Here is a 13616-nt window from a genome sequence, read left to right on the forward strand (position 1 = left end):
CCACAAATGCTCCTATTAATCTTGTAAAACAGGCAGAGTACAATTCTGTTTTCAGGCCAACATTTTTTTCCAGAGCTTTCTTTAAAATTTTAATTTTATCTTTATGTTTTATTTATTTTGCATATAGTTCAGTTCCATAAGTTGAATAACATCCACATTTCTTAATAGGGATAGAAGGGAAATTATTCCAGTATTAGTTAATATTAAAAATTTACACTTTATATAAATATCATGCAATCACAAATTTACATTGTGTATTTTTTTTTCTTTCAATGTGTTCTATAAGTTGATACTGACCTCCAAAGTAAGAACCATCTGACAGCTTCATTTCCTTGTTTGATTTAGTGATGACAGTAGCCACCCCGTGTTGAATGAAGTACATTTTCTTCCCAATGGACCCTTCCCGCACAATATAATTTCCAGGTTGGAACACTTCGAATCTCAGCTTGCTTAACATGCTTGTCACAAAACTTGGGTCAGCGTTTGCAAACAGGGGCATGGTGGCAACCAGTTTCCGACAGTTGAAATTGACGATCTCCTGAAATAGAAGTTAATGCCAAAATATGACTGAAAAGCAGCAGGCAGCATATTAACATTCTGAGTGCTAAATTTCCTACAATAGGTTGAGGATCATGAACTGCCCCAATCTTAGGAAATCTGTATAAATAAAAGATCAAACGGTAACTGTCAAATGATTTGTCAAATCAGGTAAAAGAAAGTTATCATTTATTTTGAATGAACCCTTTAAGTTAGCTAAAGAGAACACACACATGAAGAGTGAAACTGCCAAGATATTTCATTTTCATATTCTATAGAATGTCCAAGCAAATTAGCCCTGGGAATGGATGGGAAATAAAGGGTTTCCTCTTTCAAAATCCTCAGTATGTTGAAAATAGCATTGCTTATGGGATAAGAGTTTTAAAAAGAAAACCCATTGCAACATAATGAAAGAAGAAACACTGTTCAGTTTTGAAATGCTTAAAGAGAAACACTTGTTAGAAAAACAAGATTTTTATCGGTATTTACAGATGCGACAATATGTTAATTAGATGCTTAAAAATGTGACCAAGGCAAATACATGCTTGATAGAGCTCTTTAGAAAAGCATATAATTCAGATAATGGTAGTAGAATCATTTCAAGCATGTATAAGGGGTTGTCAAATCTTAAAACACATTCGACTTCATACATTAAAACAAAATGGGAGAAGGAAGGAGGGATAATTATATCTGAGGAAGAATGGACAACAATATGGAGGTATCAATGGAAGTGTACCAATTCACAGAAATGGAGGGAGTTTGGATGGAAAAACTTGATAAGGTATTTTATTACACCCTCTCAGAAATCCCATTATGATAGTAGCCTCCCTGTTTGCTGGAGAAATTGTGGAAATCAAAATGCAAATCATTATCATATTTTTTGGGACTGCCCAGTTATCAAAAACTATTGGAGGGGGATACACAATGCCCAAGACATCTTTAAATGTGAAATACCCTTGGAGAGTAAGACCATATATTTTGGATATATACCTCAAGAATGGTTGAAAAGAGATAAATATTTAATGAATATACTGTTGGTGGCTGGTAAAAAGACTCTTACTAGGAAATGGTTATCACAGGAGAGCCCAACTTTAAATACATGGATGGAAATTACGATGGACATTCACAAAATGGAGAAGATAACAGCATCTGTTAATCATAAGCTGGAACAATTTGATTCATACTGGGAAAAATGGTTTAACTACATAATGCCTCATAGGCCTGATTTTATTCTCACAAATCAATGAATCTGTTGTAAAAAAAATCACTCCCTACTTGTACATTGTTCTTTCCTTTTGCTTGTTTTTTCTTTCCACTCTTTTCTGTAAGTGTATAACCCAGATAAATACTTTGTGGAGATTTTGTGATATATATGATTATATAATATATATGTACAATGTCTGAAATACATCTTATGGAAATGTTTGTTTGATGAACTTCAATAAAAAAATAAATTACAAAAAAAATAAAAAGAAAACCCAGAGGAAACTGTTGGTCAATAAAGCAAACTCCACTATTATTTTCTCTAAAAAAGATGCAGCATTGCAGCAACGACAATCAACACTGCTCCATTTTAAACAGGGGGGCATTGACAATCATAGCAAAGGAGTTCTAAAACTCTGACCTAAATTGGCCATGAAAGAATTTGGGAGATGGAAAAATGTGGAGAGAGACCCACTTCCTTTTGTTTTCTTGCTTCCTTTTCTAATACACTTCAAATTAGCAGGTATGAAGCAGGCATTCCTTCTGTATAGCATGGTACACAACTGCAAGTGTGGCCAAGAATCAAAGAAAAACTCTTATTAAGAACTTAACACTGAACTTCTCATTTTCCCTTTAATTGTGGACACTCAAAGCGGTCTAATGTGCATCCTGAGATTATATTAGATCAGCAGGATTCTAATGCAAACTCTCTGCCCCCAAAAGAATCCCCAGGAGTGCAGCTAATGATTACCTCATTATTAAAATAATTCCAGCTTGCCATTCCTCTAGCAATGGAACTGGAATCCACGTTTTCCCAACCTAAGCACACGTTATGTTCTAGTTAATGGAATTACCTGTTTAAATTCTGTGCAGGAAGGAGAATACATTTACTTTTAATTATGTTTCCTTTTATAATTCTGTCATAACATTCCAGTAGTGCTAACACCCATTTTCACAGTAGGTTGCTGCCACTTTCACCTGAAGCAGTCTCACAGGAAGAATATTTTGCCAATGATGTACTTAATATGAAAGTGTTCAATGCCTTTGAAATGCTTGATCGTTCAGTAAAATCCCCCCAAAACATAACAGCAGAATAGGCCATTCAGCCCACTGAGTTTCTTCTGCCATTCAATCAAGGCTAATTTATTCTCCCTTTCAGGCCTTCTCCTCATAACTTTTTACTCCCTTAATAATCAAGAACCTATTAACCTCCAATTTAAATAAACCCAATGACTTGGTCTCCACAGCTATCTGTGGCAATTATTTCCACGATTTGCCACCCTCTTCCACATGTGATAAGAGATGAAGGCAAGGATGGCTAGGACCCCAGTGTTGGAGTATCCAAGACTAGAATAAAGACATGATAGGAAACTGAAACGAAGACAGGGTGCTAAACTAGACCCTAGATGAAAATCCAAACTGACGTTTGAGCTCCAAATCTCAGTTCAGGTACTCTTTAAATATTAAAATCCTGGCGCCATGGCTGCCAATTAGCAGGGCGGGCCTGTATCTTTAAAGGGGCCCGTTGGCTTTCCATATGCTGGAGAGGTACAGCATCTATACCCTGGTCGGGTGCATGTTGTAACATCTCATCTATCTAAGTTGATGTTCTTCTGTTCTGAGGTTGCACCCTCTTGTCCTAGACTCTCCCACTGTTGGAAACCTCCTTGCCAGTCCATTCTGTCCAGGGCTTTCAATATTCCCTAATTTTCAATGAGATCCCTCCCTCCATTCTTCTAAACTACAGGCCCAGAGCCATCAGACTCCTCATTCCCAGTGCATTAGAAAGGAAGGAAGACAGAGAGAACACTTCTTTTGTGTCTTGTGAACTCTGATGATCTCTCAAAGCATTTCATATCATATGAACTATTTACATGAAAAGCTGGAATGTAAAAAACATATTGGCCAAAGGCAAAATACAAACAAGAATGTCGCAATGGCCACATAGTCTGTTCCCATGGTTTTGACTGAGGAATGAATTTTGATCAAGATTGCTGGGATAGTTTTGCTCATTCTCAAAATTATGCTTAGGTGCTGAGGGATTGCTTTTGTCCACCAAAAAGCACAGAGGATCCTGTGGATTATTCTGTCTCCAGAAATCTTTATTGCAAGAAATTCTTTCCTCCTAAATTACTGTTACTTTTCTACACACAAGCAGAAAATACAACATACACTTTATTTGCTGTAACATTAGTAGTCATTTTAAGAAAACTATTTGCTGTAACATTAGTAGTCACTTTATTCTGACTGCAGAAAGGTCACTTTATGACTACCAGTATTTGACAACAATGCAACGTCTATGTCATTTTGTCATGACAGCAGTATTTTGTTATTAACACAATGATTTTTGTGCACTATACGTAATAAATAACCTGTCTCTGGTGCTCCTCCTCCTTCCATTTCTCCCATGATCCACTCTCCTCTCGTATCAGATTCCCTCCCCTCCCCCACCCACCTGGCTTCACCTATTACTTTCTAGGTTGTCCTCCTTCCCCGTTCCCCAACTTATTATTCCAGCATCTTCTCCTTTCCTTTCCAGTCCTGATGAAGGGTCTCGGCCTAAAACATAGACTGTTTATTTGTTTCTGTAGATGCTGTCTGCCTTGCTGAGTTCTTCCAGAATTCTGTGTGTGCTGCTCTGGATTTCCAGCCTCTGCACAGACTCTTGTGCTTACATGTTAAACAAATCTTAATGATAAAACCATTCAGCAGGACAGGCAGGTTTAGATCCAGAACTGGAAAAGAGAAAATCTAGAATTTTCAGGTTTTATTTCAGATTTCCATACCTGTAGGTATTATCTTACTTTCACTCATTCCCATAAGGCTCTATATAGACAAAAACTTTAGAAACTTTCAGTGAGGGAGAAACTACAATTGAGTGTATTGGTATTCCAATAAAATATGAATAAAGCAACTGGATTTAAAATGTTTTAATGTCATTTCCTGTACACAGTGCAAAAGAGATCAAAATAGTTGTTACTCTGGATCTGCAGCACAAAAAATACACCAAAGGAAAAGAACAATAATAAAAACACAATATAAATAGAATGATACTGGTCTGTACATATGGTGACTGACAAGAAATAATAAAGTAGTGGAGGAGTTAGTGACAGGAGGTGTTGATCAGCCTTACTGCTAGGGGAAGGTAATTGTTTTTGAGTCTGGTGGTCATGGCATAGATGCCACGTAGCCTCCTCCCTGATGGGAATGGGGCAAACAGTGCATGAGCGAGTGGGGTGTGGGATTCTACATGATATTACTGGCCTTTTCCTGGCACCTTTCTGTATCTATGTTCTTAATGGGGGGGGGGGGGGAGTAAGCTGGTGCTGATGATGTGTTGGGTAGTTTTGACTACCAGTGTAGAGCCCTCCTGTCGGCTGTATTGCAGTATCCGTACCAAGCAGCTTGTCAGGATGCTCTCTACTTCGCATCTGTAGACTACGGATATGCAGCGTCCTGCTCCTTTCTGCCTCCTGAGAAAGCAGAAGGGCTTACGAGCTTTCCTGACTCTGTAGGGTGTGTGCTAGGACGAGGTTGTGTGTGATTTGCAGCCCCAGGAGTTAGAAAGTGCTGTGTCACCAATGTAAAGGGGATGTGCGAGTTCTCCAGAAATCGATAACCATCTTCATTGTCTTGTTGATATCAAGGAAGAGGTTATTTGCCTGGAACCAGGCATCAACTCTTCTGCCTCCTTTTTGTAGGCTGTCTAATCCTTTTGAGCCGATTGTACAGCAGTGGACTCAACACGCAACCCGTGATGAGGATGACGGGGAGGGAGGAGCAGGTGTGCATAGAGACTATCTGCTGTCTGTTTGTTAGAAAGTCCCAGACCCAGTTGCACAGTGGCGTATTTAGACCGAGGAACAGGAGTTTGTTCACCAAGGTCTGTTGGACAATCGTGTTGAATGTCCAACTGAAATTCAGAAACAGCATTCTGACATAAGTGTCCTTGTTTTCTAGTTGTGTCAGGGCCAGGTACATGAATGATGCTATGTTAGTAAACATATTGGTGAGTGTCCAACATTGCAGGAATGGAGTTTTTTTATAAGTGTATCAGCCATTGAAAGCACTTCATAATGATTGGCGTCAGTGCCACTGAGCAGTTGCTGTTTAGTTCTGAAGGTGTAGAGTTCTTTGGTACAGGGATGATGGAGGCTGATTTGAAGCATGTGGGAGCAGCAGTCGGGATGATTGGAGTGTTGAAGATGTCTGTGAAGACATCACTGGGCTGGGATGTTGTATCAAGAATACCTAGACTGGGACGTTATACACTCCCGGAGTACCTAGACTGGGACGTTATACACTCCCGGAGTACCTAGACTGGGACGTTATACACTCCCGGAGTACCTGGCCTGGGATGTTATACACTCCCGGAGTACCTGGCCTGGGATGTTATACACTCCCGGAGTACCTGGCCTGGGACGTTATACACTCCCGGAGTGCCTGGCCTGTGACGTTATACACTCCCGGAGTACCTGGCCTGGGATGTTATACACTCCCGGAGTACCTGGCCTGGAACCCTTCTCACGCCTGCCGCTGTAATAGAAAGTGCCTGCTCACCTGGAGGGGGTTGTAGCCTTTGTGGCTGGGCTTGTGTTGCACGATTCGAAGCATGCATAAAAGTTGTTTGGTGCATGAGGGAGGCGTTGAATGTTGACACTGTTTTTCTTTGCAAGGTCTGTAATACATGTAACTACAGAGGGATGAGAGAGGAGTTTGCCAAAGTTGGCTGCAAGGGGACAGTAGCAGGGATTATGGTAGAGCAGCAATGGCTGGAGTTTTGGAGAGTAATTTGGAAAACAGAGGATCTACTCCTCCCAAAGCAGAAGTATTAGAGAGGGTGCAGAGGAGATTGCAAGATGCTATCTGGATTAGAGAGTATATTTTATCAAGAAAGGTTGAGCAAGCTAGGACATTTTTCCTTTGGAGTGAAGTAGCACGACAGAAGTATATAATGTGATCAGAGGATTTGAGAGAGTGGACAGCTGGCACCTTTTCCCTGGGTGGAAGTGGTTAGTACAAGAAGGTTTAATTTTAATGTTTTTGGAGAAAATTAGAGAGGGAATGTCAAAGGTTTACACAGAGAGTAGTGGGTGCTTGGAACTCACTGCCAGGCATAGGGGTAGAGGCAGATATATTAGAGGCATTTAAGAGACTCTTAGGGAGGCACGACACAGCACCAAGTAATGATGATGATGGGTAGGCACATGGATGAAAGAAAGATGGAGGGCTATGCAGGAGGGCAGGGAAAGATTGATTGCAGAGTAGGTTTAAAGGTCAGCACAACATCGTGGGTGTTATGGTCTGAAACACGCTGTGCATATCTATGTTCTAGGCATTACAATGGGAAGATGAGGCAACCATGCTTGGCAAGGGAAGTCAAAGACACCCTAAAAAACAAAAGAGATGGTGTACAATATAGGAAAAATTAAAGGGAACCTTAAGGATTGGGAAGGTTATAAAAACCGACGAAAGGAAACTAAAATAGCAATGAGGGCAAAGATGAAGTATGAAGGTAAGCAAGCCAGTCTAATTTTGTGGCAAGGTGCCACACATGAAGCTGCTAAACAAGGTAAGAGCACGAGGTGTTGCTGGAAATATACTAACATGAACTGCAGAAGACAAAGAGTGGGAGTAAGAGGGCCGTTTCTGGTTGGCTACTGGGGACTAGTGGCACTCTGCAATGGTTGTTGTTGGGTCTGCCACTTTTCACATTTTTTGTCAATAATCCTGATAATGGGATTGATGGTTTTGTGACCAAGTTTGTGGATGATACAAAGATACATAGCTAGTGGGGCAGGAGTAGTATTGAGGAAGCAAGGAGTTTGCAGAGGGACTTGGACGTATTAGGAGAACGGGCAAAGAAGTGTCTGATTGAATACAGTGTATGGAAGTGTATGGTCATGCATTTATGTAGAAGGAATAGAAGAAGCATAGAGTTTTTTTTCAAGCAGGGAAGGAATTCGGAAATTGGAGGTGCAAAGTCTTTGTGCCGGATTCCCTAAAGGTTATCTTGCAAGTTGACTCAGTAGTAAGGAAGGCAACTGCAATGTTAGCATTCATGTTAAGAGGATGAGTATATAAAAGCAAGGATACAGTACTGAGATTATAGAAGGCATTTTTCAGACCATATTTGGAACACTGTAAGGAGTTTTGGACCCACTGTCTAAGAAGGATGTGTTGGCATTGGAGAGGATCCAGAGAAGATTTATGAGAATGATCCCAGGAATGAAAGGGTTAACATGCATGGAGTGTTTGATGGTTTTGGGTGTGTACTTGCTGGAACTTAGAAGAGTTGGGGGGGGGGGGGGGGCAGTTGCATTGTAATCTACGAAACACTGAAAGCCCGAGATAGAGTGGACGTGAAAAGGGTGTTTTAAATAGTGGGAGAGCCTAGGACCAGAGGGTACAGTCTCATAATAAAGGATGTTCCTTTAGACCAGGGATGAGGAGGTATTTATTTAGCTAGGGTGCATTGAATTTATGGAACTTATTGCTACAGATGGTTGAGGAGGCCCAGTCATTGGGTGAACTTAAAGCAGATGTTGACAGGTTCTTGACTAGTAAGATTGTCGAAGGTTATGGGGAGAAGGCATGAGAATGGGGTTGCGAAGGCAGACTGAATGGCAAAGCAGATTTGTTGGGCCCAATAGCCTAATTCTGATCCTGTGGCTTAATGCCTTATGTTTGCTAGCATGGCGTAGCAGTACGCAAGGATTTGAAAATAAACATACTGATCTTACTTTGAAGTGGTATTATTTTAAAACTTTAACAATATTGGAATGGGTACTAGAATAATGGGTGAAAATATAGTGTTTGCTTAAAAACTACAATTCTAATATGCATTTATCTCCCATAGGTGTTTCCATCTGATGGCATTTACATTAGATTTCAAGTAGATTAGTCCTTATATTTCTTTAATACTCAGGAAAAAGCAATTTTGTTATTTATAGAAACATCATTACTTAAATCAATAACATCTCCGAGGCACAAAAACACTTTGCTAAGTCTAGTTTCTACAAAGTGGTTCAATAGTCAAGGTTCAACTTGATGTTGTTTACATGTTACACAACTTTATGTGAAAACAGTCAACTTAGAAATTATTCATACCATGATGAACTCTTGACAGTTTTACATCAAACTGGCATGATCTAAAGTTTATTTGCTTTCTCATTTTGAAAGGTTTAGATTTGGTTGTCAGTATGCCTTTAAGAAGTACTTCTGAAAAAGATTACCATGCATTCTTTAGAATAAGAGGTGCAAAGAAATGCAACTGACTCTGCACAGATTGCAGGTGAAATTACAGGCATGTTTATAATTCTGAAAAGGTGAGACAGCATTCATGAAAGTGAGGCAACAATTTGTCTTCACTTCTGTGCTACATAGAAGGTGCTCTTCTTCCAAAGTTCTTTCCGTTGAAGACACTGTGTATGAATTTGGCAAATGGAGTACAACCTTGCAGTCACTACTAGTTTATATGCTTAGTGCACATAACAGAAGGAAATTCTACTCCAGCGTTTCCTATAATTCAGCAATCATGAACCGTAGGCCACAGATGTTAATTGTGTTAAGAGTGAGACTTAGAGCAGAGGTCTGCAGAAATTTCTTTTTCAGTACAGAATCTTAAATATTGGCATCCTTTAGCTGTAGATTTGATGGGAAATCGAAGGCAAAAGAGCTGAACAGGTAGGGCAAATGGGATCAGAGGTATTTATTTGAATAATGGTATGGTGCGGGGGCTTGTGTGCGTGTTTGTGTGTGGGGGTGTGTGGATGGGGATTTAAGAACATGAGAAAGTAACAAATAAAAGAAGAGGGGCATTTAGACCATTGAGCATGCTCCATCACTCATCAAGATCATGATCTGCCTCAATGCCATTTTCCTGCATTATTCCCATATTCCTGAATTTCCATAATCTCCACAATTTTTTTTTGAAAGAATTTAAGGACTAAATCTCCAGAGTTGGCCTGCCTAGAGGATTCCAAAGATTCACCAGCTGCAATGAGGAGTTTCACCTCATATCAGTCTGAAACAGCCTACACTTTATACTGAGGTTGTGACTCCGGTTCAATACTAGCACTGAGTGATTGGACAAAATAGCTTGCTTATGTGTTGATATTGCTATGGATTTCCATGGATTAAAGCCTCTGTGAAAATTCTCAAGATAATTTGATTTCAGCATAGGTACATAAAGCCAATGACTATCCCTTTAACTTTCCAGCAAATTACTTGGACTGCAGTTTCAAGGTTTGCATTTATGATCATGGTTCATGCTTAATTTAAACAATCTCTTTGGTCTGGCTTTTGTGCATCATCAGCCACAATTGTGGGTCCTCAGCAGGATTTAGTAACCCGAACTATACATAGTATCTGAAGCAGCACTGGCTACGTGTTCTATAGTGTCATTTTCACTGCCACATTATCACTTGTCCACAGCCAGACCAATACAGGATGGATTGAGCTTTTAGCTGTGGAAAGACACTCGATGGTAAAACAAGGATAGGCCCTTCTTTTGGCCAAATCCCTGACTTAAGTATTGTTAGCTAGATCAAGCAGAACAAATTCTACAATATTTTAACGAGATCTCCAGAAGGCCAGTGTCTCCATTTGTCGACGTAAATTTTTTATCAAGGTACGTATATGTTATCATTTTCTTGCAGGCCTTTACAGGGAAAAGGAAATGCAACAGAATTTGATGAAAAGCTACACATTAACAGACAAAGACTGGCAAACAAACAACATGCATAAGACTACAAACTGTACAAATAAAAATAAAGCCGAGCACACGAGTCCTTGAAAGTGAGTCTGTAGGCCATAAAATCAGTTCAAAGTGGTAGTGATCTATGAGTTCAGGAGCCTTATGGATGTAGATAAATAAGTGAACCTGGTGGCATTAGAACTAAGGTTTCTATACCTCCTACCCAATGGTAGTAGTGAGAAGAGGGCATGGCCTGGATGATGGAGAGCTTTGATAATGGACGCTGATTTCATGTGGCAGTACTCAATGGATCAAGATTGGTTAATGTCATTCCCAGCACCCAAGTGTAAAGGAGCACAAAACAATTGTTATTGCAGATCCAATGCAGCGCAAAAAAACCCCACAAGATAAAGAACACAATAATTTTAAAAAACACAATAAAAATACATATATATGATAGCTCATATACATAGATTGATAGTACACCCATAAACTGATGTTGTGCACAGAAGTATCTGTACATTAGGTGATTCTGACATCTGAAATGATAGAGTAGAAGTGGTGGGAGGTGTGAGTGGAGATGTTGCTCTGTCTTGCTGCTAGGGGAAAGTAACTACTTTTGAGTCTGGTGGTCCTGGCGTGGATGCTGTGTAGCTTTCTTCCTGATGGGAGTGGGACAACAGTCCATGAGTTGATGACCATCTCTTTTGTCTTGTTGACATTGAGGGAAGAGTTATTTGCCTGGCATCAGGCTGCAAAGCTCTTTCACCTCCTCTCTATAGTCCATCTCATCATTGTTGGTGATGAATCCACCACTATCGAACTTGACAATGTGATTACTTGGGTGCTTGGCTGTGCAGTCATGTGTGAGCAGGGTGTGCAGCACTGGGCTCAGCACACAGCCCTGGAGAGTACCTGTGTTGAGGATGATGGGGAGGATACAGCAGTGTGCATCCTGACAATCCAAGGTCTGTTGGTTAGGAAACCCAACACCCCGGTGCACAGTGGTGTATTTAGACTGAAATGTAGGAGTTTGTTCACCAAGGTCTGTGGGACAGTAGTGTTGAACGCTGAACTGAAATCCAGAAACAGCATTCTGACATAAATGTCCTTGTTTCCTAGGTGTGTCAGGGCCAGGTGGATGACAGATGTGATGGCATTTGTCATAGAGTGGCAGCGGGGTCTGTGCCTGTGATGGACTGGGTTGTATACACCACTTTCTGTAGACTTTACCATTCCTGGGCATTGGTGTTTCCATACCAGGTTATGTAGCAATCAACTGGTACTCTCCACTGTGTATCCGTTGAAGTTTCTTAAGGGTTTGGTCACCAGCCTAATTTATGCAAACTTTGAAGAAAGTAAATGCAATGTCATGACTTTTTTTTTTTACGATGACACTTATATGCAGGTTCCAGAGCAGATCTTGTGAAACGTTATCACCAAGGAGTTTAAAGTTACTGACCCGCTCCACCTCGGGTCCCCTAATGAGGACAGGCTCACGTACTTCTGGCTTCTTCCCCCTGCAGACAATCAGCTCTGTAGTTTTATTGATGTTGAGTTAGATGCTGCTGTTGTGGTGTCACTCAAGCAAATTTTCAATCACCTTCCTAGATGCAAATTTGTTACCACCTTTAAATTGGCCAACAACAGTAGTGTTGTCAGCAAACTTAAATATGGCATTGGAGCTGTGGATTTGTCAACAGCTCATCTTCCCTCAACTACTACAATGAGTAGTCTTCTGCAATATCAACGAGTTTCCTTCTCATCAGTTTTTGGTTCCTCCTGTGGACGGACATTAATGCCAGGAAGTCAGCATCAAAATCCACCTGGAGGAAAATCCAGCTTCTAAATAGTTTTTCAGATGAAAACTGGGAAGGTCAAGTTTGTCAACAAAATCATCTTGCTCCATTGCAGATGATAGCTCTAACTTACAAACAAAAAAAATCAAAACAACCCTATAAGTTGTCATTGGTTATATATCAGAAATGTACAGTACTTCTATTATACCAATTTGATATCATTATGTGCCATGTCCTATGACATGGGCGATCGTGGCCTATAACCATGATTATACTTGGCTAATTCTACAGAAGTGGTTTGACATTGCCTTCTTCTGGGCAATGTCTTTACATGACAGGTAACCCTGGCCATTATCAATACTCTTCAGAGATTGTCTGCCTGGTGTCAGTGGTTGCATAAGCAGAACTTCTGATATGCACCAGCTGCTCATCTGACCATCTACCACCTGCTCCCGTGGCTTCATGTGATCCTGATTGGGGGACAAAGCAAGTGCTACACCTTACCCAAAGGTGACCAGCAGGCTAGCAGAGGGAAGAAGCACCCTACACCTACTGTACTTTGGTAGAGACGTATCTCCATCTTGCCACCCGAATTTCAATGTATCTACTCTAAGTTCATCCAAATAGCAGATGCATTAAAATATCATCTAGAGCTAAATTAACATTATATTTTTGGGTGACAGCTTGCAATCAATTTGAAAAAAAAGGCAATAAATAACAAAGCTTTATAGATTAAAATAAGTTGAGTTTAAGTCAAGCACCCTCTTATCTCCACAATAATGCAAGCTCTCCCGGAAAATTCACTCTATTGACATCTCATATGAATATATTATATTCCTTTTTTTAAATTCTTTCTGAGCCCTCTCACTTTGCTTTGATAGCTTCAAAGCTAATGAATGAGATGGGGACCCTGGTCCTAATTAGTCATTAGTCATGTAGAATGTGGCTTTTTGAATCTACTTTCAATTCTGCAGGGATATTGCATCTCTGCCTGAGCTATATTGGAACTGTGCTGAGAGTGGTTTAAAATAGATTTTCTCAAAACCAGTTCCATGTAGTTTTCAAAAACACATGGATATGCTAAAAGATGCACTGCACAATTCATCAGGGTATTACACAAAATATGCTGACAAAAGATAATGCTAAAAGCCTGCATCTGGCATTCTTTAATCATAAAGTTTCAAACAATAATACTGTCATCATGTATAATAACTTTTGAATTATGCATATTAACTTTTATTCTCATAGATATGTATAGTTATCTAACTTTATATTTGAGTAATACTGCTTACTGGTAGCTACGTATTTGTTTAAAAGGTGATGCCTGATGATATTATCAGCACTGGACAGGACACGTTTCTGAGAAAAATGACATCACT

At 40.0% G+C, this 13616-nt stretch overlaps 1 protein-coding gene across 4 annotated transcripts in view; it reads right to left on the reverse strand.

The window, feature by feature from the left end:
* The window catches only part of LOC140737758 (potassium/sodium hyperpolarization-activated cyclic nucleotide-gated channel 1-like), a 382146-nt gene that overhangs the window by 172129 nt on the left and 196401 nt on the right, over positions 1 to 13616 (reverse strand). For all 4 annotated transcript variants that reach the window (XM_073064381.1, XM_073064378.1, XM_073064380.1 and 1 more), the window contains exon 6: positions 298 to 538. In XM_073064381.1, the coding sequence (XP_072920482.1) occupies positions 298 to 538 (241 nt within the window). The remainder of the gene's footprint in view (positions 1 to 297; positions 539 to 13616) is intronic.

Source organism: Hemitrygon akajei, chromosome 13 (genome assembly GCF_048418815.1).
Source record: "Hemitrygon akajei chromosome 13, sHemAka1.3, whole genome shotgun sequence".
NCBI classification, from domain to species: Eukaryota; Metazoa; Chordata; class Chondrichthyes; order Myliobatiformes; family Dasyatidae; genus Hemitrygon; species Hemitrygon akajei.